Source organism: Phytophthora parasitica (assembly GCF_000247585.1).
Source record: "Phytophthora parasitica INRA-310 unplaced genomic scaffold supercont2.21, whole genome shotgun sequence".
NCBI classification, from domain to species: Eukaryota; Oomycota; class Peronosporomycetes; order Peronosporales; family Peronosporaceae; genus Phytophthora; species Phytophthora nicotianae.
Window position 1 is genome coordinate 89,290 of NW_008649007.1, and position 25,210 is coordinate 114,499.

General features: G+C 52.3%; 8 protein-coding genes across 12 annotated transcripts in view; 2 read left to right on the forward strand and 6 right to left on the reverse strand.

Annotated features, from left to right (window-relative positions):
- Positions 1-1,126: 1,126 nt before the first annotated feature.
- PPTG_09746 (hypothetical protein) lies at positions 1,127-7,806 on the reverse strand. Of its 5 annotated transcripts, none has more exons than XM_008905532.1 (3): positions 7,760-7,806; positions 7,444-7,603; positions 1,127-7,385 (listed from the first exon to the last, which is right to left on the reverse strand). In XM_008905532.1, exon 3 carries the CDS (start codon positions 6,964-6,966, stop codon positions 1,282-1,284), a length of 5,685 nt encoding a protein of 1,894 aa, XP_008903780.1. In that variant the 5' UTR covers positions 6,967-7,385; positions 7,444-7,603; positions 7,760-7,806; the 3' UTR covers positions 1,127-1,281. The 5 variants fall into 5 exon arrangements, with proteins under 5 accessions (XP_008903780.1, XP_008903779.1, XP_008903781.1 ...); XM_008905531.1 differs by having other exon boundaries at positions 7,741-7,806; XM_008905533.1 differs by having other exon boundaries at positions 1,127-7,603.
- Positions 7,807-8,108: 302 nt separating this feature from the next.
- On the reverse strand, positions 8,109-11,096 carry PPTG_09747 (TKL/TKL-CCIN protein kinase; the record flags this gene model as incomplete). The annotated part of the gene is made up of 1 exon (XM_008905535.1): positions 8,109-11,096. The coding sequence occupies one exon, from the start codon at positions 11,094-11,096 to the stop codon at positions 8,109-8,111; it is 2,988 nt and encodes a 995-aa protein (XP_008903783.1).
- Positions 11,097-11,744: 648 nt separating this feature from the next.
- PPTG_09748 (hypothetical protein) lies at positions 11,745-15,329 on the reverse strand (the record flags this gene model as incomplete). The annotated part of the gene is made up of 1 exon (XM_008905536.1): positions 11,745-15,329. The coding sequence occupies one exon, from the start codon at positions 15,327-15,329 to the stop codon at positions 11,745-11,747; it is 3,585 nt and encodes a 1,194-aa protein (XP_008903784.1).
- Positions 15,330-15,457: 128 nt separating this feature from the next.
- PPTG_09749 (hypothetical protein) lies at positions 15,458-16,651 on the reverse strand. Its single transcript, XM_008905537.1, has one exon. It carries the CDS (start codon positions 16,585-16,587, stop codon positions 15,595-15,597), a length of 993 nt encoding a protein of 330 aa, XP_008903785.1. The 5' UTR covers positions 16,588-16,651; the 3' UTR covers positions 15,458-15,594.
- A 205-nt stretch (positions 16,652-16,856) lies between these two features.
- On the forward strand, positions 16,857-17,990 carry PPTG_09750 (hypothetical protein). The gene has a single exon (XM_008905538.1). The coding sequence runs from the start codon at positions 16,935-16,937 to the stop codon at positions 17,922-17,924; it is 990 nt and encodes a 329-aa protein (XP_008903786.1). The 5' UTR covers positions 16,857-16,934; the 3' UTR covers positions 17,925-17,990.
- PPTG_09751 (hypothetical protein) lies at positions 17,925-22,174 on the reverse strand. Its single transcript, XM_008905539.1, has one exon. The coding sequence runs from the start codon at positions 22,166-22,168 to the stop codon at positions 18,272-18,274; it is 3,897 nt and encodes a 1,298-aa protein (XP_008903787.1). The 5' UTR covers positions 22,169-22,174; the 3' UTR covers positions 17,925-18,271.
- Positions 22,175-23,123: 949 nt separating this feature from the next.
- The window catches only part of PPTG_22667 (hypothetical protein), a 2,660-nt gene continuing 573 nt past the window's right edge, over positions 23,124-25,210 (reverse strand). The window contains exon 1 of the mRNA XM_008905788.1: positions 23,124-25,210. This exon is cut by the window's right edge and continues 573 nt beyond it. Coding sequence (XP_008904036.1) covers positions 24,482-25,183 — 702 coding nt within the window. The 5' untranslated portion in view covers positions 25,184-25,210 and the 3' untranslated portion in view covers positions 23,124-24,481.
- Positions 23,132-24,723, forward strand: PPTG_09752 (hypothetical protein). Its single transcript, XM_008905540.1, has one exon. The coding sequence runs from the start codon at positions 23,340-23,342 to the stop codon at positions 24,465-24,467; it is 1,128 nt and encodes a 375-aa protein (XP_008903788.1). The 5' UTR covers positions 23,132-23,339; the 3' UTR covers positions 24,468-24,723.

The following is a 25,210-nucleotide window of genomic DNA, read 5'->3' on the forward strand; positions in this document are numbered from 1 at the left end:
AATACCGTAGTCCGCGGGTTCTTGACCGCTGAATGTGAATCCAGCTTCACCGATACGGACCGCTCAACTTGGGTGACATCTTGGTCATAGTCGGACCCGTCGAGTGTTCGGTAGTGAGGAATCCTTGGATGTCTTGTACTGTAGTCACCACCTGTCGCGTGACCGAGCGTTCGTGGCGTCAGCAACTTGAATGAAGCCACTTCAGTAATTACTTGGAAATACCTCAGCTTTCAGATGGTGGACGGGCTGCTTCGCTGTATTCCACGTTCGTGAGTTAGAGCTTGTCGACAACGATCCGTCGAGGACGGCGGATATTAGACCGGGGAGAATGTCATGTACCATGAAATGCAGCGTCGCTTCCTGTCCTTCTTGGCAGAAAATAGAGTGGTCTACGCGAGGTCACCAGTTAAGATGACGCAAGACACTGGGGAGATGCACTCGAGGGCTTCATGAGCTGAGAGGACGGGTGTCGTGGGGTTGTCACCCCTAAGGATGATGGAGGACATACAGGGAACGCCTAGGTGCGCTAGATGGGGTGTCGTGTCTAGTAATGCTTCGAAGACCACCGCCACGGCCACATTTGAGTTAGCCACTTTTCAGTTTGCTACAGCGTACACAAGACAAGCAAAAACACAACAAGTTTTATTTCTTCTTTTACAAGGCCGCCCAGCCGTCGGCCTCCTCCGTCTCCTACCTATTCGGTAAGCACCTACTATCTTGGTGAAGCGTTGGTCTTGTCTCCGGGCCCTCGTTACACCCTGGCTCGGGACAACTTGTTAAAGTATAAACCAAGCGCTGAATGACCAAAGTGAAGTGCGCAGGGTGCTCTTAGAAAAATGTTTCGACCCTATACTGTTGATCATGGTTTATTCAGCATGAATACTGTATCTTAGGCGGTTTGGAAAGTATCTGTTTTACCAACAGACACAACCTCCTGGTGATAAACTTATTTCTTGGCGATTTACTCGTGTGGCCTTTTTACTTGCAGTTGTGTCGCTAACATACATGTAAGAAGCAAATCTTTTTTAGATGATTACGTGGATTGGGCCGGTCATAATCCCGAACACCATTAATGGTTTGTATTGTTAATTATTGTTTATAGACCAAATATTAAAATACTAGTTGTCGGATCTACATATGTAAAAAATACCTGTGGAATGGCCATTAAAAAATGGACTTTCATGTTCTTTCACAGATTTTTTTTTCGAAACCAATACAGATTATTGCATTTACAGCTGCTTGAATCAACTACCTGACTTTTATGTTCTTCTCACTGTCTACTCAGTAGTAGTTATTGCGAATGTACTGGTCTGAGGTACGGCGATTACGTGCCACCTCGTTGGCTAGCTGATGGTTGGCGTATAGGGCCTGTAAGGCCTTCATCCGCTTAGCATTCAAATACAGCGGCCGACCACGACGCACATTAATGTCTTCTTCACCAAACATGTCGAGATACGGCGATCCGAAGTACGAACTCCTTGGGCCAAACACGAGCAGCACTGACGATGATCGCATGAGGAAGAACAATCCAACGCCAGCGCCACATGTGATGGCGTGGTGTGTGCAGGCGCCCATGCCGTCACTGCGTCGTCGACAGCATTCCGTTCCGGCACATAAAACCTGCTCACACACAAGGCAAATGGCCGGATTCTCGACGGTCTTCCACGTCTGCTTGCACTTGCTCTTACCCAGTACCTCCGAGTGCAGATCAGTGTACGACGACGCTAGCTTGACCAACCGGATATTAGCGAAGTGGAATAAATTCTTGTGTTGCTGTGCGTCCGGCTCTAGACGGAGTGGAAGCTTCGGCATCTCCCGTAAATTACTTCGCGCGATCAGAACTTCCCGATCTGTAGCGTCATGCTTGCCCTCGTTAAAACTGAGTTTCTGGAGCTCAGCGACAAGCAGATCAGAGTGGCCATGTTGCTTGTAGCGAGTCTGTAGCTCCTCAGATACAGCGGCACTTGTAGGACGAACACGTAGCTCACGAGCTGCTCGTAACAGATACTCTACCAGCGCCTCGTCCGCCAGCAACTGAGTAATTCTTGGCAGTCCCAATTGCTGGCACATGTCGTGGTAGTTTGTGCTAAGCCGTAACGAACTTACAAAGTTGGCACTCCACGAGGCATCGGGGTCCTGTTCACCTCGGAAGAATGCACGACACAGCAGCGTCACTTGCCTCATGAATGCCAGACACGACGACTTAAACAGCAGTTGCAGCTGTCGTCCTTGCGGAGCTGGACGTCGACTAGAAGACGCAGCATTGTCCTCGTCCTTGTCGCCTTGATCTACGACATTCACGCCAGCTTCTAGTGCGAGCCGAGCTATCAGTGTCTCCAGTCCACGCTGCATCTCTTCCCTTTGCTCCAGTGAGGCATCATCAGTCGTGGTGGCACGTCTTCTCTCCGCCTCGTTCTGCTCTTCCTCGACACAATCGTCTTCATCTTCAGCCTCCATTTGAGCTAACTGGATAAGCACTTGAGCCATGTGCAAAACACACAGAGAGCGAATCGTGAGCAGGATATCTGCCTTGGTCGTCAGCATACTGCTACAGATAGCGACGCACAGGTAGAACAAATCCTGGCCCAAAATGGGTTGTCCTAGCTGCAGTGGTGGTCCGTGCGTCAACGTCTCGAGCCACTGTTCGGGTGACAGAGCAAGTCGAAGATTCTGCGCTATAGGGAAGCACATGCTCTCGTAAAATCCTCGACGGCGGTTGGTGAAGAGCAACGGCATGCGCCGTAGTGAACGAAGCAACACGTTCAACTTGCTGTCGTCTTTTGGCGTGAACTGGTCCAGCTGTGGGTCGAGCGATTCCGGTAATGACACGGCCACGCGTGTATTCAGACACGGTACCGCAGGGTTCAAGATGTTGGTGATCCTCAACGACGAGAAGGAAGACGCAGCCGTGGCAGGGCCTGTACCTCCATTCGCTCGAGTACTCGATCTCCAGTTGGATCCCTTGTTCGCATTCTTTGACGCTACATACGCTTCAAACGAATAGATAGCAGAAGAAATGCCACTCAACTGAGTGCTTGTGATCGTCGAAGCTACTGAAGACCAGATCAAATGAGTCAGTTGCGCTCCAGTAGAGAAGAATCCCTTCTTGAGAGCACTCATGGCAGTTGCCAGATGCGTCATCTCAGGTTGGAAGCGCAGCATTACCTCCAGGAATGACACAGCGAATTGATTCATAGCACGAATGTCGTCTTGACGCTGCAGGCGCGTTCTCTCGTCTCCATCCTCCTCGTCACTTATATCTTCGTCATGCGGGGCCATCGCTTCCAATCGACTCGGTAGTCCATCAGATAACCACGATAGAATACTGGATGTTTCCTGTTTCGACTGGAAGACTCGCTCCATAGCGTCACGATCGCGTTGTTGGTCTGCTGACGTTAAAGGCGGACAAATTGGCAAACACGGTACCAGCATGGAGCTCAGAGCCTGACATAACGGACACAGGAACTCGCCAAAGTGCGCGTCGAACGCAATGTTCGTCTGGCTGTGCTCGAGGTTAAACCGCGACTGCGCTTTCACCGACTCGAAGTACTTCTGCCAACAATGCAAGTGTACAGCATGGCCGCACAGCGACAGATGAATCTGCGGCGGGAACACTGAAGTCGATGAGCTGTTACTTCCGTCCGCAGTCTCCACATCTCCAGGAAGGTTTTCAAGTGCATGCGCATTGACTCGACTCATCTGTGCGTGGCCAATGTACATGATCGGCTCGTCCTTCTCCTTCTGCGAGCAGATAATGCAGTCTGGCGGTAGTGGAGGCCGGTACACGATCGTGTGTCCAGGACGTTCACTAACGTCATCTGAGTCCACTCCAAACTTGCCAGATCCAGAGCCACCAGAGTCCTCGTCAACCTCGTCCTCGTCGTCCATATCAGCAAAGGCACTGGACTGTGCAAACGCCTTTTGACGTGCCATCATGGCTGCAATCGCGCGTTGTTGGTGCAGCTTCTTGAGCTCCGCCTTGGACATGCCATTCTCAGCCACCAACTCCTCGTGTTTCTTCATTCCACTCCACACTTTAAGCTCCACAAACGCATGAATCGCACGGTCCAGCGCTGCCAACTCGTTCAGGATCCAATAAATGGCCGAGATCGTCGACTTTGACGTCTCAAAGTCGTGCTTCACCATATCTTTCGAAAGAGCCACTAGTAACGCAACAATACTCAACTCCTGTACGTCATTCAAGTCGCCTTGATCGTCACTACTCATCTGCACATCGTCGTCACTGGATATCGGCTGTCTCTTCACTCGCTTCTTACCACGAGACGTTGTGTCAGACTCTGTAAAAGCTTCGGGTCCATTGCGTAGTAGCGCTAGTGTCTGACGTCTCTTGCTCTCGGACAACACCACCTCGTTCTCTTGCGGCAACGTAGCTCCTCCAGCGCCACGCTTTAGCACAAGCACGACCAGATTAATCAAGTGAATAGCACGCAGTAAAACCATAACGTTGGTCCTCTTGACTCCAGGCGTACAACTCGTGCCTTCACAGTGGCCATCAGGGCAGTTGGCATCCTCCAGCACAAGTCGCAAGACACCCAGCAGTCCCTTCTCCAGCACGAGAAAGCGCACGCTTCCCAGCGACACATGAGGAGGTGGAACTTGCGCCACCAACGGAACAGGCTGGTCTTCTACCTTCCACGTCTTGAATAAAGCTTCCTGTCTTGCAAACTGCGCTTTCTCGTGACTGGAGCGACTCAAGTGATAGAAGGACGGGTCGTATTCCTTAAAGTACTCCTTCTTCAGGATATACTTGGTAGGTTCCATGGATCCGTCTCCCATACTATCATCGTCGCCAGCGCCATCGCCCAGAGGAGCCACCATCACGGAGCGCTTCACCTGCTCGTCAGCAACTTCGTCCAAGATCCGTTCAAGCCGCGTTAAGTGCTGCTTCTCTTGTCGAGCTGAAATGCCACCGAACGGCGTTGAAACCACAAACGTGGTCTGGTCCAGCAGCTCTGACAGTCGACATGGATGCTGGCTTAGGCGGTGGATAATCTCACGACGAAGGACCGTGTCTCGTTGCTCAATTCCATCCAAAGGGGGCGTCAGCTCAGTCACGATCCAGATTAGCTGCAGCAGCGCTGCCTCCAAGACTCCGACAAGTTTTTCGTCCTCTGCACCGCTGGAAAGTGCCTCTCGAGCTGAGATCCCAGAGCTCTCGTCACCAGCATTGCGGACGTTTGCCCATGTTAGAAGCCACTCGGACAGGCCAAAGCGGTCGAAGAAAATGGTCAAAAACTTGGGGAACCCCACGATCGTCGCGCTCACCTGCACGAGGAACAGATCTAAGTCTCGCAGTTCGCTGCACCACGGCGGACTCGTATAATTCAGCATCTGACGCTGCATGTTCTGGCCATTACGGATCCAAAGTCCGCAGCTGATCTGTGCACACAGCACCAGAGAGCGCAGCGGGTACTCCATCATCGCATAAATTAACATGGTCCTCTTGTGTCGCATAAAATCGTTGTGTTCCTCGCCGCCAACCCCGTTTAACTGCAACACTTTAGTCATAGAGCGTTCAAGCAGTGCGCCCCAGTCCGTGATCCACGGAACAGCACTGCCAGGGGCCGCTGGCGGACCATAGTACAGACTCTCAATGAGAAAACTGGCCAGCAGACCGTGAAGCGGATTGTGGAATGACACAGGTTGGGTCGACACGTCATACTTGACAATCTTCTCAGACGAGCCCATCAGTCTCCCACACGGCGAAATGTACAGTTGCAATCGAGTTGTGGCCATCCCCGCCCGATCCAATTGATCCCAAAAGCCCTCCAGCATATTAAACACCATACGCTCCCGATCTCGATTGCGAGTATCTGTATCTACTGCTTCGTGATAGCGAAGTCCCTTGGAGATGAATGTAAGGATTTTACTCACGTTGGCGTGGAACGCGAACGCTGTAAGCCATGACTGCGTCTCGTACGTCACGTGTGCTCGTCCGTCTTGTATCCGCACCTGAGGATCCAGCCCTTGGATTTCTGTGAGCGCATCCAGCCATTTCTCCAACAAATCGGATCGCAGAAGCAACGAACTGGACATCGCCGGGATGCCCAATACATAACCAAAATTCTCGATCACGAAATGATATCGCTTGAATTTAAGCAGAGGATGGTCGCAATCCAGTGTGTGGCAGACGCCCTGGTGCTGATGTGGCGGTAAAGTCGGCGTGCGCGCCATTTCCAGCGCCGTATTGATCGTATCCAGTAGCATATCCAGTAAACCAAGGCTCGCCAGATGGTGCACGATCGAAGGCGTCGTGAGGATCTGCACGCCGTACTGGAACAGTGATTCTTCTCGAGTGCCGACGCCACAGAAATATTTCAGCATCATACGGTTGTAAACCTTGAGGAAGACGATCGAGAACTGCAGCTTTGGGTCTTTATCTCCCTGTAACTTCAAGTACAACTCGTACAGCTCCAACACGATATCTTTGCGGAAGTACGGGTCCGACAGGAACATGACTTGGATCGGTTCTTTGCTCTGGCCGTCCGTAGCGAACAATTTATCGCAAAAGAGCACGTGGAGCTGCTTGGACAGCGAGCAGATGACCTTGACCCACTGCGCCACACGCAGCAACACGTCTTCATCATGAATGAACCGGTCCTGAACCACACACACATGCCATCCCTCGCTCTGCAGCGCCTGCATGAGCGTCAAAGCGTCTCGTAGCGACAAGTTCTGGGCCACAATCTCCGATCCATTCGAGTCAATGGCGCGTACCAGATCCTCCGCCCTCGGGATCCTTTTCTGTGACAACGAGCGGATTAAATCTTCGTCCGAGTGGACGTCATCGTTGCAGATTCTCACGTGGAACTGGCGCTCCATCCTCTGTGCGTCCTCCATAGTAAACCCTCGTTCCTGTACTTTCAGCCTCAATTCATGCAGCGTCTGTCGTCCCTGTGCGTCCACATACTCAGCATCAAACACCTGCATGGATCGCTTGGCCATCTCGACACAAAACTCCACAATTGTCGTGAATAAAGCATCGGCCACTTGCACGATGTCCTCGGGCAATGAACCAGCACTCTCACTGTTAGTATTGGCTGTTGCTTCTCCGTCTCTTTGGCCGTGGTACACGCAGAAGCCCTCGGGCGCCCAAGCTTCGCTGTCCCCACAGTCACAGACTCCGCCTGGACTTGTGCGGTGGAAAAAGACGTCGTGACCTTCATGGTTGCCGTTCTGGAAACATTTGAGACACAGCACACACGTCTCGTCCGACTGGCACGTCTTGCAGTTGAACACGATGTCGTTACGCTGGAATAAGTAGCCGCAAAGTACCTGAGTGCTGCTCTTGGGCTTGAATCTCTCGAAGAAGGCGTCTCTCGTAACGGGGGGTAAGTGGCTATCACTCGGTATTAATGTACTGTCTTGAAGCATTAGATGGTCAGCGTGAGCCAATAAAATGGCATCCAAGAAGTCGCCGACCTGCTCCAATGCTGGCTCATTGACGTCTCCAGGTGACGGTAGACGCCGTAGCTCAGCCAATAAGCTCGGCATCATGTCGCGGCAAATGAAATCCACGCTCTGCGTCTGCAAGAAACGCCGAAGCGCAGTGGGATTGTCGAATGTCGGCTGTAACGACATGCTTCAACGTAAACGGTGATTACGAGCGCGTTGTAGCGAGTTGCAGAACCACAAGCGATCGGTTAGAGAGCTGAGACGGTGACAAAGACAGCAAGCTGCTTAGCGAAGCCGATGAGGGCCAAGAAGGCGAGCTATCACCTCGAAAAGCAGCGCGAACCTGGCACTGATATTGTAGATGCGAAAATGCGTGGGAGGCGACCAAAGGGAAGCAAACTGATGCCTAAACTAGGACAGGCCCGGTATTTCTAAATGAATTAGAAATTGAGCAAAACTTAAAAAAAGTACTTTGTATCGAAAAAGTGTTCATAGCTTTATGGCCCGCTTTGATCTTTTTTTTAGTCTGGTGGGCCATAACTTCCCGGGCGCAGCACGGCATTAGTATCGAAAAATTGTTGGGGCAAGTACATTTATCCATGTAGACACCAATGTATTTTTCATTTTCAACTGCTCTGATCTACGCAACAACACTCAACGACTTGTCACCACAAACACACATCTCACTATCCTTAGCTGTAGACTTGGGCGCTGACCTGGCGAGGCCACGTCGTGTGCACGAGTTCGGCGAATGGCGGGCCTGGCAACTTGGCAGCGCGAGCAGAGCTCGAGCGCTTCCTTCGGGTCTTGTCTGTAGTCTGGTCGGTTGCCTCTCCAAGCAGATCGCGTCGAATAGAATAGTTGGCATCGTCAACGAAGTCGCTGCTGCCTCGGAATAGGAGCTGCACTTGGGCACTCGTGAGCTCTTTGCGTCTCCACACGCGCAAGTCGAAGACCAAGCCACTGAAGCCGAACCAACCGGAGAAATGCGGCTCTGGCTTGGCAGGTGCCAGGCCACTGATGCAGCCGGAGCCGACATTGACGTGACGCAGTTTCTCCCAGTCTGCAAGCAGCGGACCAGTGTCCGAGACTCGCTGCTCCCCGTTCAGATACACGGTCAGTAATTGCTCCGGCTGGTCGGTCCTGGAGAAGTTGGTGCAGTCTGAATCGGCATCGCCGCCGTACGTCACCACGAGATGGTACCAGTGGTTTGGCGAGAGTTCACGGGCCACACAGATCGGAGTAGGATGGCTAAGGAATGAGCACCAGAGGTTGCCCATGGGGTCGATAGATAAGAGCTGGTGGTGGACATAGGGCCATCCACTAGCGTCGCTTGTCTCCTGGAATGGCAGGTCCTGAGCTCCAAGCAATATACCGCCTAGGAATGTGTCGCCATGTTCAGCTAGTGAGAACCACATCTCAATGGAGAAGGGGTCAGTTGCCTTCCTAGTTTCATTGTCAAAATTGCCTTCATCTCTGCTGGTGGTCAGCATGTTACTCAACGATCCAGGCAAAGGCACAGCTGAGCCACGGTCTCGCCAACGAGGGTCCATGGGAAGTCCGCGGAATCGGAACGAGTCTGTAAGTAGCTGTGGATCACGCTTGAAGGAAACTTCAAGAGGTCGAGGGGAACTCTGAACGATAGCGCCGATCTGAAGACGATCAAGGCCGCAGACGCTCTGACCGTTGATAGCTACGATGATATCACCACGCTCCACTCGACCAGAGGCCTCAATCTCACCGGCTGCTCCAGATTCAGCGCGTAGAAACTTGCTCACTACCACGCGATTACCGATCGAGTTGATCTTCACTCCTAACCATTTCTGTCGAAGCTCTACGACAGCTACCGTAGCAGTAGGCGATTCAGGCTTGACATGCATCGGCGATACTGGTAAATCGCGCACGGGGATTCCAATGGCTGTGGGTTGATTCACTGGAGGGTGGCCGGTAGGGCTACTCTGTCGACGGACGAGCTCCGGTACGTTCAGCGCAGTCTTCACTGGAGTGACGAAGGGAGAAGCTGCGACTCGGTTGAGATAGTCGGCACTGGAGACTCGATGTAGGGGCAATGGACGGGTTGTATCATCTTCAAAGTTCTTGTCATCTCCGTCGCGCTCGCGTTCTTCTTCGGCCAAAGCCTGCAGTTCCTCGACAACCGTGTTAATATCTGGTCTCGCGGCTTGGTCGGAGTCGCACATGGCTTCGACTAGAGACCACACATTCTCTTCCACTCCCACAGGAGGTGAGGGCATCTTGCCCGCCAAGACTCGTTCACGGACCTCCTCATCAGCCATGAAACCCCACGGTAATTCTTCTGACAGAGCCTCCAATAGTGTCATTCCAAACGCATAAATATCTGAGGCCAAGTCAGCTTTCGGGTCGTCTTTCAGCAACTCCGGTGCTTGCCATCTCAGCGATCCAGAAAAATGTGTGGGTGTTGAGTTAACCTCTTCTTTTGACAGGCATCGAGACAGAGAAAAGGACCGCAAGTTCGCGAGTCTGGCTTGGCCATCATCTCCAACCAGAATGTTTGCGCAGCACAAGTCACCGTGGATTAACGAAGCTTCATGCAAGCTCTGCAGTCCAGTAGCAGCCTGAGCAAGTAGACGGAATAATTGACGTCGGTGGTCCACAGACAGGTTTAAATAGTCCTCAAGCGACGTCACAGTAGCCGATCCAGGCTCCGGAGCTGCCCAAGGACTCACGAATGCCAGGAACGGGTGGGATCCGAAGGTCGACGCTCCTGCTAGCTGCAACACGTGCGGATGACAAACGACATCACGTAGCAATTCAGTCTCACGCTGTACAGCCTCCACAGCTTGAGCCAGAGCCGCCTCGGATCCAGCTCCACTTCCAGGCACTAGCTGCTTGAGGAGAAGTTGCTGCACGCCACTTTTACGTTGGCCACGACTACGCAGCCAACTCGCACTCGTGATCTGGCATTGCGGACCTCCACGGAAACAAGTGCTGGAGTTCTGTGCTACTTCAGCGGGTGATAGGAACCAAGAGGGTAGTACAGGCACCTGGACACCACAGACACGTACCAACCTACGAAACAGCACACGTAATGACTCCTCATGGTCTGGGAAGAGCTCTGTGCCGGCTTCCTTCTGCACCTCGTTCGCTGTTTCACCGCTGCTGCGACTTAATCTCTTCTTCTTCGACCGTCTGGTCACGTCCTGCACCTGCTTAAAGGCGAATTTTACCACCGCGATCATCTCGAGCTGCTCGTTGGCTGTACTTTCAGCAGCTGCGTCCACCTGCGCCCGAGCAGCGAGCTGCAGCGCTTGCTCTACACACTCCAACTGTTCCTCCCATTCCTGAGCCCAACACGCACTCGGATCCACATGCTCGGCATGTAAACTGCGAAACGAGGCATCCAGCCAAACGTGAAGCGAGCGCAGTTCGCGGACAGGAGACGGAGCGACTGCCAGGCGGAACACAGCGCTCTCCGTAGCTGCAAGACTCTCTAGTAGAAGCGTGAAGCGCGAGAGAACCGCATCAACCTGTTTCGGCCACTCTTCTGCCGAGTTATTGTCCGTCGACGCCGGTTCTTGCTGTCGGAAGTGGTCAGTGTATCCACAGATGGCCACGAGTCGACCAAGTAGCGTCTCGCACAGCGGCCGCAGCTCCCACGAGCGTTCGCACAGCGTCTGCATCGCCATCAACGTTGGCTCCATCGTTGAGCCCCAAGTTGGCGTATTCCGTTATGGAAGGATGGAGTGGCTGACGGTCGGCCACGTCGAAAGCGGGAAAAGAAGCAGGAGTGGCGGACAGATCGAAGGAGTTTAGCTGGGGACACTAGCGGGGGAAGTTCGCGTGGCTGACGGCGTCTCGGAATATGGAGCGGGCGGAGGATCGTGAGATGCGACCCGTAGCAGAGACTTGTTGTCAAAAGGTGGACTATCCGCATCGGTATATCGGTACGTAGAGTATCGACGGGTTGTGGCCGATCTTGAAGCTGTGTTATATGCACAAACGGGTCGCGGTCGTAGCGCTTGCTGTTCGTAATGCAGCGACTCAAAAGCTCTTGCTTACTGTATCGCTTCATGGCACCGGCAAATTGAAGCTGATGCCATCAACATGCACATGCCTTTGGCTAATATCTTAGACTCTGTCTGCACTAAATAGCAGCAATGCTATTGAATCAACAGCGTTAACGTTGGCGATGGAGCACATCCAAAATGCACTGCTAAAGGCGTGTGTCCTCAAGTGCATGTAAGTCACATGTACATTGCCGCCTTCCGCCCCCTGGTTGCATCGCGTAATCCACTCTGGTATCCAATATGTAGACCTCCCATCGCACGGTCGCTCTCGTTGTTCGTTGCTCAGCTTGACCGCTTCAAGTCGATAAGAACCTCTTCGTCAGTCTCTGCTCGGCGAATCACGTAGTCACCGGAAAGCGCACCCTCAGAATCGCGCCACTCTGTAGCTTCAAGCGCGTGGAGCTTCTCTAGGACATTGCGCAGCAGATCAAGCGACGACGTCGCCACGTCCACACGGCGAGCTACTAGACTTGGCGCACAGGAGAAAAATTCACTGTCGCCATTGTGCTCGTCGTCGTCTTGAGGCACCACCATCGCAGCCACGCTCCTCAGCTTGTCACAGCACGCTAGCGAATGCAATGGACTCCATGCAGATCGGCTAGACATCTCTATGTAAGTGCGCGTACGAATCTCATGGACTCGCATGTTGTCGGTCTTCATGAGTGCAACAACGACTCGAAGATGGTCGTTTGGGTTCAACTGGGTTGCACTCTTCGAGTCGTCGCTTACGCAGCAATGGGAGGTCATCACGGCAGCGCAACTTTGCATCAGAGTATCCATCGCTTCCCTCCACGCTGCCCGAGCCTTTTCGCTGCCTTGTAGCGCAAGAATCGAGTCTCCGAATGTAGCAGCCCACTCTGCCGGATCCAGCTTGGACAAGTAAGTCAGCATGCTGTATAGCGTGGTAATAATGCGGCCAGACGTGACATCGTCCGCGGTTGGGTTAACATCATCAATGCTGCTAACGTAGTGCAGCACCAACCGTTCACTGACAAGGTTGATCAACGTAGACAGACGGCACTTAGTCGGCAGATCGTTGCTACAACGTCCCAAGAGGATGGCGCGTAGGAGTGCAACCAACACGCTGTACGCTTCAACATCACAAGCCTCATGGCTCATTTTTAGTTGGTGCTCACAGAACTTCAGCTGTGCAGCAGTGTTTGTGACAGGATTGTCAGATTCCTCTTGCTGCCTTGCCATTTGCACGCAAAAGTGGGGTGTGTAGCTTGACAAACTACACATATTGAAGTAGAATTGGTCGGAGGTGCAAGATCGGAGCATGCGATGGACATTTGGAGTAGCTTCGAGCACAGTCAACAGTTTCGTCTTGAGCACTTCTACCTCGCTTGCTGCAGTACCACTTGGCAACATTAAATACAGCTCGACAACACTTGAGCTCAGTCCCGGGATTGTTGTGTCGATCCGTTGCACTGCTTGCCGATCCTCGGCCCCGAGAACGCAAACCCAAGCATCGTTAACAGCGTTAACGCCACCCAAAATCGCACTTCGTACTTCTTCCTGGATATTGCTGCCGAGTAAATCTAGTGCAGAAAGGATCGTCGGACACGTTGGCGGCAGCGCTGAGATACTCTGCGTTGCGTGGCCAAAACGAACAACATTCAGCGAAGCCTCATGAAGAGACTCCATCTCGCAGATCGGCCACTGAATGGATTCCTCCACCGAAGTCATCAGCGTGAGGTGGTTAACCAGACCAACGCCAGCAGCAGCCACATACGAACTGATTGCTTTCTCAAATCCTGGAAATGAAGGATGCTGTGGAAGCATAATCACGTCGTCAAAGTAAAGCGTCGAGGAGAATAGGAAGTGGTCTTGAATGCTGCTCAGTGTCGTCGCAACTGACGCTGAAGACGATTCTTCGTATCGTTGAACGCAAAGCAGCCCGCGTACTTTGCAGCTAGAGCCCATGTGGTGCATGATCTGAACTCTCCATAAAAGCTTGGTTGTATCATCTTCACTGTCCTGCAACATATCGCCCTCGTTCACGTACAGAACAAACAATCTCGACGTTGCTGAAGCAACTTTGTCCTCCTTGTCACCGTTGGTATTGGGAGTGCTCATCTCTTTCTTGGAGCAGCAGCTCGTGTCTACAGCAAACGGCGACGACGTTGTGATCACTCGCTGGTTTTGAATAACGAGTGCGGCTCCAAGACGCATGGTGAACTCGATAGGCGGGTTAAGCATCGTTCGCTTAGCTGACTTGCTCTCCAGGAGATCGTTTGAGTACGACGCACTTACTCCATCTTTCGTCGACATCGTGATGTGTGGTATCTTGTTTCTCACCTGCAAGGGTAATCGCTCATCTAGCTCCACACGAAGCGTTTGAGCTTGATCATCTTGCACGACTTCAATTGCACGAACTGTGAACGGAGCACCAAGCTCGGCATTTCTGGTGTACTGCTTGTTCGGTCGGTAAAACAGCGTGACGTGGTCGGCAAGTCTGTTTGGGTGGACTAGAGGAATCTGCGACAGCATCTTCTGCTGGGTATCATCGTTCAAGAAGAGACCAAGGTACGTCAACCCGCCCACATCTCCATCCGACAATGGGTTTGCCGTGAGTCTCGCGTGCTCAAACTGCGGAGTGAAGCAGTGAGCGCGTGCGTCATCCTCCCACCGCATGAACATACTGACGACTTTATCAGGAGGTACACCGTGAGAATTGCGCTGGCCCATTCGAAACGCCATCAAGGCGTCTGCACACTTCATCTCAACTATATGAACACGACTCCCATGCGACTTGGCGATATCCTCATACGGTTCGTATTCCCATCTCTGGGTGCTGGTGTTATCGACCAAAACAACGTGTTGGTGATAGCTGCGATCGCTTATATTTCGCGGGATTCCTCCGTGAACAGCTCTAGTAAAGTCTCCTTTACACTTGCTGTGGGCCGCACCCAACTTCCTGACGTCAAACACATACCCTCGCGGAGTTTCGAAGAAAAAATCAGCAGAGCACGCCGTGAGTGCTACTCCTCGATGATGACAAATTGCTTCAATCTCACGTCCAAGCGTACTCTTCCCACTTCCCGGAATTCCACGCAGAATAACGACAACAGGCTTTCCGGTATCCTTGCTACTCAGCATATCATCAACAACGGGCACCAGTTCAGGATACCGCAGCTCAGTCAAAGGATCCCGAGCCACATCACTTATTGGAGGTAAAAAGACCCGTTGAATCTCTTCTCTCTCCTCTCCCGGCACTTCAACAACAAGCTGGCTCCACGCCTGCTTCCCTTCCCACTGGTATTTACCAATCTCCAAGTTCCCCCACTCAACGAACGCTGACGCTAAACGCACCACCAATCTGTGCGTCGACAGTAGCACCTTGGACGGCACTCCACAGCTCTTGAGTCTCAACATCAGGTTACTCGCAAATCTCCATAGCGCGTCCTCGGACGCTCTGGTGAAGCCCAAACTCAGCGTCCACTCGTCGTACTTAGAGTCATGACGCAGCGTCGTCTTAGCCATTAGCTGCTGCTCTTCTCCATACTCTATTGGTCTCTTCAACCCCGCAAGCACACGCTGCAGCTCCACCAGGTTCTGCCACGAGTTCAGGCCACATTCCAGCAGCTCAACACGAACGCGATGACGCTGCGTGACTCCGTTGCCCCGCTGCGCTTCGAGGTTTTGCTCGAACGCCGTCAAAAGGTCACGTAGCAGCTCCGATTCGTCCTGTACATCGCTCAGGGTGAGTAGTACACGCACGCGCACTGCGCTGCGCTGAATATTGCGTGCGATGTCCTGCTCTGTGGGTTCTCCAGGTGGACGACGACCACCTCGACCTGCAGAAGATGACGGACGGGAGCTGCTGTTTCCAGAGGAAGCACGGCGGTTCTTACCCCAAGCCATTGCGGTGGTCGTGATCGAATTCCGCACTGGATGCGGGCATCGAATGGATACAGACCTTCACTCTTGAAAACCTATGAAGTAGCATAATGAAAGATCATGAGAATGCAACGTCGGACAAGAAAAGATCGCGATGACTGCAAGAATGTATGGACGTTGTTGAACTTGTTAACTTTGACACGCATGGGGCGCTCGCCTTAGGTACCTACTGCCGCTTCATGCCCCATTGAGACTTCGGAATAAAATAACGTCGACCGGATAGATAATTTCAGAACGAGGCCGGTTTGTCCAGGGACTCGATAAAGCCTGGTACACTTCTGCAAAACTCGTTCACCTTCTCTGCCCGCTTCCGCAGCTCTTCTTGGAGCTTGGCTTCGGCGGCAATGACAGCAGGGGGCAGTGAGGACTCGACAGCGGCTGCTGCTCCAAAATTGACAGCATTTGCCATTGCTGACAGTGGGTTAGCTTGCTCCCCGGATGCTCTTTGAGCCGCGGGATGTGCCTCGATCAAAGCCGTATCTGCCATCTCACTCGACGGCAGCTCGTCTGCGTACTCCTCCAATTCGCGTTTGAGACTACGGATCCTCTTCTCCCACTCCTCAATCTCCTTCGCCTGTGTCGAATTGCGCTCCTCCATCTCACGAGCACGCACATCATACTCCAGCGCCTGCGTCCTCAGTAGCTGGCATGAGCACTGGAAGAGCATCTCCGCCGATGCCTGCGAGATGCCTGCAGACGATCTTGAATTTCTCTCCTTCCGTTTTCTCCTCCGCTCTTGGTCAGATTTCGTAGCTGCTTTCTTCGATGTCTTGGCCTTCCCCAGCTTCGTCTTCTTCGTTGCAGCCGGAGGTCTGGGCAGTCGATCTCCTCCTACCACCTCCACCACATTCGCAGCCCTATACCTCTCACTTTGATTTTTGTTTGCGTCTTCTTTTGCTGCCATTGCCGACTTCGGCGGGACCTTCGTGGGAGCCATCGGGGGAAGCCCAGCGTCCACGTGCACAGCTCCAGGATTGTCTCGTCGTTGCTGCTCGTCCTCGCTCGAAGTACGATCCGGCGTGTCTTCGACTGTTTTCCTCGCTGCAATATGACCATCACTCTGCATTACGTCTAGTGTTCGCTTTTTGCCGGTCTCCATTACCTTCCCGCTGACAGGTTGACAGCGTCCAGCAGCCAATTGATCAATCTCTGGTGTTTTTAACTCCTCGTAAATCATCACCTCCTGTGGCAGCGCGCCTTGATCCGCTACAGACGCTGGCATTATCAGTGCTCTTGTCGCCAGTGAACTGCAACTCCCAGACTCGTTTCGGCGTAGTCCCGCTCAATCAAACCTGACGCAATGGTACAGTGTACCTTTAAGTTGGGTATTCTACATCACGTCAAATTCACTGGTTTAAGTCAGCTCCACACAGAATGCACTGATAATATCCGTATATATGACCAATTAGATGTGCAGACACACAGCTCCTTACTCACCTCAAGCTGTTTAAAAAAGAGGCTTCTTATTGGCCACATCACAGTGAAATTTTCAGTACATTATCATCGTAGCTGTTCACGCAAGCCATATTGCCAGCTGGAGAAAGGGTATACCTCCCTGTTGCGCTCGCCATGGCGGCTTCACGAGACCTGAGTTTACTGCAGAAGTGCGAAGAGTTCCTGTTGCATCCGACCGTGCGCGCCTTATCGCTCGCCCAGCGCGTGGACTTTCTGGAGAAGAAAGGTTTGTCCCCGGAGGAAATCACTCAATGTCTCAAGAGCGTGGAGCGCCGCAATGGCCTCTCACAGCTAGCGCAGCGCACGGTCGAAGGACTAACGGACCTTAAGCCACCAGGATCTCAAGTTGCAGCCTCCACATCACTATTTCAGCTGCTGCAGCTCGTTGTTAAGAAGTACGGCGTGGTGACACTGCTACTGGCGTTGCTGGGCTACGGGTATGCTCAGTTTAAGACGCGGAAAACGCAGCAGCTGCTGCTTCAGCACGAGGCTGACAAAACGCAGCGTCGGAAGCGAATGCACTCGCGAGTGGAGGCGCTGCTGAGCGTGGTCAAGGACCAGCAGGCACAATACAACCAGGCAGCGGAGCTGCTGAGAGCGCGCGTGACCAAATATCTGGCTGCGCAACAAGCCGCTGCGGAGCAACCTAAGGCTAATACGTCGGCCACGCAGTTTTCGAGAGGACTGGAGCTCCAGGCACTGCAGAGCGAGCTGATGGAGCTCAAGAGCACCGTTTTGGACACGTATCTGCAGCCACGTGTTGTGAACAGAGTGGTGGAAGTAACCAAGGAGATCCCGATCGTACTGAGACCTACTGAAACCACAGTGACAAAGAGGCTAGCACAAGGAATGGAAGTCGCGCAGAACTTTTCGGAGCAGGTGGAGAGTGGGAAAGCTGTTGCTTCTTGCCGCAAGTCGCCGATGAAGCACCTTCAATCAGTGACAGACACACACCAAAAAGAATCACGACCCGAGAAGCAGGGCAGAATCAGAGATCAGACTACTATGAGCTCCGAGGAAATAATCAAGCTGTTCGAGCGCGGTCAGGTTGAAGAGGAGCTTTCGACAGCTTGCAGCTACCGATTCTTGTTTGCAACGCAATAATGGAAATTCACGTAAATGGATTGATGTAATTTAAACATTTTCGCATAATTTACCTGTGTTTCGTCCTGTTTGAGCAGCACACACAAAATCGTCTATCTCTTCAGCTTGATATCCAGAATCTGCATTCCTCATTAGCGTTCAGGGTGCCGGACAGTTGCTGCTCAGCGCGACGGTGAAAAATGACTTTGAAGTACTTGCTACCGCAGATCCATCCCATCGGGTAAGGTTCCAGGGGCTTATAGGCCGCCGTCGTGCGTGCCAAACTGCTCTAAGCTCAGCATCACTTTACTCGTTAACTAAGAAAATACAGCACTACATAAAGCTTAAAACATTGTTTCATTGCTGGCTTACAGCTTGTGGGATCGGAACGTCGTATCGCCCATCTTGAATTTAAATTTCTTGCCGCGGAATTGTTCGAGTGCAGCATCGGCTGGACTACTGGCAGTCGACGAGAAACCTCGCTTACGATCGTCATCATGCTTTCGACCAAGTCCGTTGCCAGCGTCGGTATTGGCGCCAGCACGTCCTCCATTCATCAGCATCCGGTTCTTACTCTCCTCCATCATCAATCGCAAGCTTTCATAGCCTCCAGCCCAGTTCGCAGGCTTGTCCTGAACGATATGAGCCACAGCTATTGGTGTCGTCTCTCCCCAGATCTTCCTGTATAGAACAATGAGCGCCACACGAAGTCTCTGGTCCATGGCAGCATTCGTGTTCATCAGGTTCCACAGCTCTTCAGCGATACGTTTAGCCGAGCTGCTGTCATCTCGAAGTTTGCTTAGATTGGGGCGATCAAACAGTCCCAAGATCTTGTCCTTCTCCGGACTCTTGAGCACGAACGACGTCGGTTCCTTCATTTCGATATAATTCATCAGACCCAGAGTGTAGCTGTGGTCCCACGTAGCAAGCACCTCTTTGCCTACACCTGGTGGGAACCCACGCATGCAGTTCAGACACACTTGGACCGCAAACAAGCGGATCCCGGGAGACTGTTCCGCCTTCAACAACTCACACAGCCACAACATCGCAGCCGTCGCTCCATAACTGTTCGATAACAACGAAGTCGCTCCTCGTCGACTAGATTTACTGGTGTTGACAGAGTAACTCATTCCCATCGATGAAGAATTGTCTCCCGTATTTGGGCCATTGGGGTCTTCAGCGAAGTATAGACGGAGAATACTCTCGATGGCAGCTTTGCGGACGAGATTCGAGTGCTTGGGCGATGCGAATGAATGGAAGTTGACGAGCTTCTCCTCGCAACGTCCTGCCAACACCAAGTTACACAAGGCTTCGAGACAGCACACGGTGATTGTTTTGTTGTAGCTGGGCTGGACTTGGTCGTAGTGCAGATAGCGCAGGATCTCGAGCGCAACCGCGTCACCGTCTTCCGAGCGAGTAGGACGATCCAAACTCAACACGGACAGTGACAAGACGATGTTGCCAATGTAGTAGCAGTCGTCCGCCACTTGCGATTGGTCGTCCATTTCCACGTAATTCTTCGAGTTGTCATTCTCCGTCAGCAATTGCAGCAGGAACCTCTCGATCTCCGGTGGCGTCTTGCCGTTCTGAGCACGAATCATCGCTAGTGCCTTAGGAATACTCTTCTTGATTTCGTACTCTCCCTCAGCATAGTCTTGCACCTGGATCTGCTTGCTAGAAATCGACGCCTGTTGTGCTCCCAGGGCCTCGAGGATAACCTTGCCGCCAGAAGGCAAAAAGTAGTTCGGCAGTGGCATATCTGTCGCTCGATCGAAGAAATGCTCCTTGAAAATACGCACAAGATTGTGCATGGCCTTCCAGATGGGGAGCTGCGTGTTCGCATTCGTGAGAGGTGCGTGGATCGACTGCCAGATGCCGAGAGATTGAGCTGCTTCGGCACGTAGTCGCCTTGAATGAGTCGTAAGACCACTCATACACTCAGTGAGAACTCGACATGACATGACGTTCGGCTTCTCGTGAGGTCGATGGAAGAGCGCTAACGCACGAGCAGCATGTACACGCGAGCCAACCTTCTTGTCCGAGAGCAACTGCTCCATCCAGTTAAAGTCCGGCTGATGCATCACGACATGTCGTAGCCAGGCACAACCCGTGTCGATCTTGACCCAGAAGACTGGAGTATCGTTCAGACCCATCCCTGGTCCACCGACAGATACCGAGTCGTCCGGGTCTGCGAGTCCCTGACGCTTTCGACGTTTCTTTCGGACTTTCGAGTGACATGGGAAGTCGAATTTGTGCCGCTTGTGTTCGATACGCTTCTGATAAGTGTACTCACTCGTATCCTCGACGATCGTAATGGTGATTGGACCAGTGTAAAGCTTCCCTCCAGGGGGAATCTCCTGTTGCAACACCACTTCTGCTTGTGTCTGCTTACGGTTGTACCAGTATCCGACCGTAAAGAAAGGCATCCCAGGCTCAATAATCCACGACGTAAGGAACGATTTAGTGAGGTCTTGACCTGCAGCACCAGCGATCGTCTTCACTGTCTTCAAGAATGACAACGTCGTCAAAGGCTCCGATGACGTCGCTCCATTGGCTGGTTTCCCTGACGCGTTAGAGTTCTCAGCACCAGCGTCTCCTTCTTCATCTGCACTCTTCTTGTCGTCAGTGCTCTTTCCATTCTCTTCATCCTTGCTATCGCCATTATTAGGCGCGTCACCTCCACTTGCAGCATTATTCGCTGCCATACCAGCTCCTTCAGACACAGCACGTTGAATAGCGATACTCAAATGCTTTGGTCCTACACGCTGCTCAATCATATGCAGCACAAGAGGAGCCTTTACTTCCAGCAGCGTCAGCGACAACGGGTCGTACTCTGAATACACGTCCACTTCCGACGACAGCAACGCTGGAGACTGATGATCTGTCGTCAACTCCATCGTAGTCAACGCATCCATCGCCAGTTGAATACGGTATCCATACTCTTCTTCCCCGTATACAGAGCGGACATACGTGTTCACTAGATGCCCAATAACACCAATCAACACCCACGCGTCTTTCGTACTTTGAATACCCACAGCGCCGCCAATCCAACTGCCTACAAGCGCCTTAACCTGTGCCAAGTGCGATGGTAATTCACGATCAATAATCCTCGGTCCATGCAGCAAATTCTGGTCCAGAATGGCTCCTCCTGCAATATATTGCAGCTGATCCGGTAGATCTTCCACAAACACTTGCTGGTACGTTTTGAATGGGAACAAAGTGCCCAGTGCTCCTTCAAAATACGTCATGGCCGAGGACAACTTGGACGTGCAATGCACGAGGTCTTCGAAGCACTCGGGCAATGCAAAGTGCGTCATTCGGGGCATTTCTGGCGGGACGTAGAGTCTAAAAGGTCCCACTGCAAAGCCAATGGACGAGCAATTGGTCTTGGGGTTTACGACATATCTGAACGTCCTCCACTGTCCTCCGTCCGCATCTGTCTCTGGATTTAGAATCTGTTGCACCATCTGTCCACTACAGACAGCCACACACCAGTCGGGCACTGTAAGCTCGATCCTAAATGTGCAGGCATCTCTCAAAGTGTCTCTGCAAGGCATCCAGGACCGTGCTCCGTCGCACAGACCGCCAAAAGGTCCACAATAAGTGTACATGTGCGGACTTCTCTTAGGTTGGTACTGTTCGTCTGGCAGCACGAACCTCAGGCCACCAGTGGGCTCGTCAACGTCGTATTCGACCCTCACAACCACAGGTTTGAAGCCTGTGGAGCTCTTGGGCAGACGATCGAGGTCCCAGGCATCGAGTACCAACTTTTGTTCTTTTTGAGTATCAACTTCTGTCTCTTCGCCGTCGTCATCGTCTTTTTCCACTTGTTGGTCTCTTAAGTTGCTCGAGTCCTCGGCGTTCTCCTCGTCCTCCTGGAATGTTACGTCTCTCGGGATCTCGATGATGAGTTCGCCTTCCTTAGAGGCGACGATAGCGCCGCGGTAGAATAGGTCGAATGTAGCCAAGTCTCTGTAGTTTTCGTCCACGATCTCGCCCAGGAAGTTAAGTTGCTCGAAGTTGGCCTTCACACCGTTAATACACACGCTCTTCACTTTTAGCTGTCGAGCGTGCAGCCGAAGCACGCGCAGCTCTGCCGCTCTAGGGGCCAGTATCACCTCAGCAACACCCTCTATGTGGCGCTGCATGACGTCCACGCGGAGTGCTAAACGCTGCTGCAGGTACTCGAAGTCGCCGATCATCGTTTGGCACTTGCGACTTCTCTCCTGAAAGAGGCAAAGTGGAAGTGTGGTGGTGCCGTACATTCGGAGAACATATTCATCACATTGAATGTTCCCCGAAGGTAGGTCTTGCATTTTTTGGTAAGCCTTATTTTAGGAAGGGGTCTACTATTCGAGGTTATATTTTTAGCACAGCGGTATTTAAAATTAAATTTAAAGCGGTATATTTTCAAAATTGGAGGTCCTAAAAGGAAGACCCCAGGTTTGTACGCACTTAAGTACGTGAAACTCTGGAGGAGATCGACGGCGCGTGCTGGTAAAAAATGAGTGAATAGAATTTTGTTGTCGATGCATACATTCTCCCGAAATTAATGCCGTAGGTTGCCGGGGAAGCTCTGGATATTATTGCCGACAGAATTGCGATTTCTAACACTAATAGTGATTTCTCCATCGCAACGTAGCTTGGGAACTAGCGACAATTGCCCATACTACGCGCTAGCGGGGAATGCATTCGTTTGGTACTACAAAATCAATCCCTCCTTGACAGTGTTGATTCCCCCGAGCTACCAATCTCGCTTCCTTGTTAACAGAAACTGCTGTTTACTATAGTTTTCGTCGGTGTTAAAGCGTGCCAGTAGCTAGAGCTTGATCAAGCTAAATACCAGCCTAAAAACGGGTATGAACAATACACGTTGTGGTTCCGCCCTCGGCCTTTGTGCTAACATTTTTATATTAAACGTGTTCAGCCTCTTTCGTCGCAGCTACGACGTTTCAAGTTGTCTTTTTGCTCTACTTACCTACCAATTGTAGGCTACCATCACCGCTGTAGATGTGACAGCTGTATACTTGCATTACTTTCTTTATAAGCAATATTTGAGCATATTTACCGCTGATTCAATACTCAGAGCGAGTTTATCGCTGCAAAGCTACAAGTCCTGACGAAAAAAAAAAACGATGAATAATTAATAGCGATTTGATCGCTGACTGCACCCGTTGCCGCGCTCCGCTGCAGCTTTTAGCCAGAATCTAGCTAGCTTATGGGCCGTTCCGAACCGGGATCGGATCGGGGCGCGGGGCGCGAGGAAAAGGGGAGGTTAGGTGATGCCCTGGGGAAGTACTTTTGGCCGTTCCGAACCGGATCGCGATCTGACCAGGTCTCGCCACTTGGCTACAGTTTCCTTTGAAGTTTCCGAGCTCCTGTTGCAAGCTTCTTTTCGCGCGCTCGTTCAGCTCCCAGCGGAAATTCTCCCTGGCCATGGCGGCGCCAGCAACATGGACAGTGAGCGCGGCGCTGTTGAGCCGACGCAAGACGCCCGTGCCCGTGCCAACCTCGGAGGCGTACGAAAACTGGTCGCTACCCCAGCTCAAGCTCGAGTGCACGGCGCGTAAGCTTAACGTAGTGAAGAACACGAACAAGGAGGGCAGGATTGCGCTGCTGAACGCGTACGACAACAACAAGAAGGCCATCCGGAAGCGTGTGCAGCAGCAAAGGAGTGACGCGAGGCGCGGGCATCAGGAGGAGGAGAAGCGAACGAAGAATTGCATGTTTCGCTTGCTCAACGTGCTGTTTTCGGAGCGCTTTTTCCACGCCTTCCTGACCTCTGGGGACCAGCTCAGCCGGCGCGAGCTCGACCAAGGTGGATCGACGTTTTGGGAGAACATAGCGACAGCATTCAGCGAGGACAACGTCGAGTTCGACGCGCTGATCTCTCCGGACGACCCCGTGTTTGAGGACATTCGGGCCTCGCAGACGGTAGCCCATTCGGCCGCCAAGCTCCACAAAATGTGGCGTGAGGTGAGTGGCAACTTTGCTCGGGCAGAGGCGGGATCGAAGAAGTCTGGCGAGCATGGCGACGACTTCTGGGAGTACTGTGGAGGAAGAGCTGATGTCTTCTACTTGCACCAGTGGTGCAATCATCGGGGTGCTGGTCGCGAGTTCTGCTCAGCGAACATATACTCGGACGATGAAGACGACTCGCAGAAAGAGGGCACAAGCAGAGCCAAGAAGGGCAACCGTAAGCGTCGAAACAGCTCACAGGCGGAGGTGCTGGCGGCCCTAGCGGACAGTGTGGGTGCAATCGCGGCAGCGAACGAGACCAGTGAAGCTCAAGAAGCCACGTGGAAGGAACAAGCTTTGTTGCTGCACGATAAGAGGATCTCACATCGACTCAGCATGCTGTCCGACATTTTGAAGCGCACTAACAGCAACATTCTCGAGCTGAAGACGCACATCCTAGAGCACGAAGATGACAGTGACGAAGACGAGTTTGATGCCGAAAGCTTGCTGGCGCAGGAGCGTGGGAAGCGCCAAAAACTGAGAGATCAGATTCTGGAACTGGAATGCGAGGTGATCGCTAACGTGAACGCTGAACAGGTAATTTAACGCGTCCTTGGGCGTCAAAGGTTGAAGTCTTGGATGTGGTCGTTGATAATCTGGCGCAGGATCCGACCGCGAGCAGCATTGTCAAGTTCAACGCCCGTAATGTCCGTGTCTTCCATACTGTTATCCGCAGCATGGTAGGCGCATTCTCGTAGTCTGTGGTATGCACTCGACACTCGGTCGTGCACCACCGTTGCATCAGCATTAATTAAGGTTTCGTTAGTGCAGAAGTTGTGGAGCTTCATGCACGTTTTGATCACTTTGCTGACGTTCTTGAAATCCACCACCAAGGGCTTCTTGAATATTTGCCACTTGTTCACGAGCAAACCGAACGCCATCTCAATCCGAATGCGGAGCTGACTGAGATAGAAACTAAAATCAGAGTCCTGCTTTTTCTTCAACTCCACTTTATTGTATGGCACCAGTAGTGAGTCTGACAGCGGGTACGCGTTGTCTCCAACGCAGTAGTATCCTGGAGGTAGCTCCATGATTTCGTCACTTAGTGTCCACTTCTTAAACGCGATGGAGTCGCCAACCTTGCCCGGCGAGTCAAAGCAGTAACCTGTGAACCGACACAGCGAGTCACAAATGGCTTGAACGTTCAAGCCGTACATCTGGTAATGCCCCGAGAAAAATGCAGCAACGTCGGGTACTTCTCGGCTGCTTGGTGCTCTAATCTGGCAGAGCCAACCGTCCAGGCACCCCACACAGCCCGTCATGATACCATCCTTGCTGATCTTCGTGAA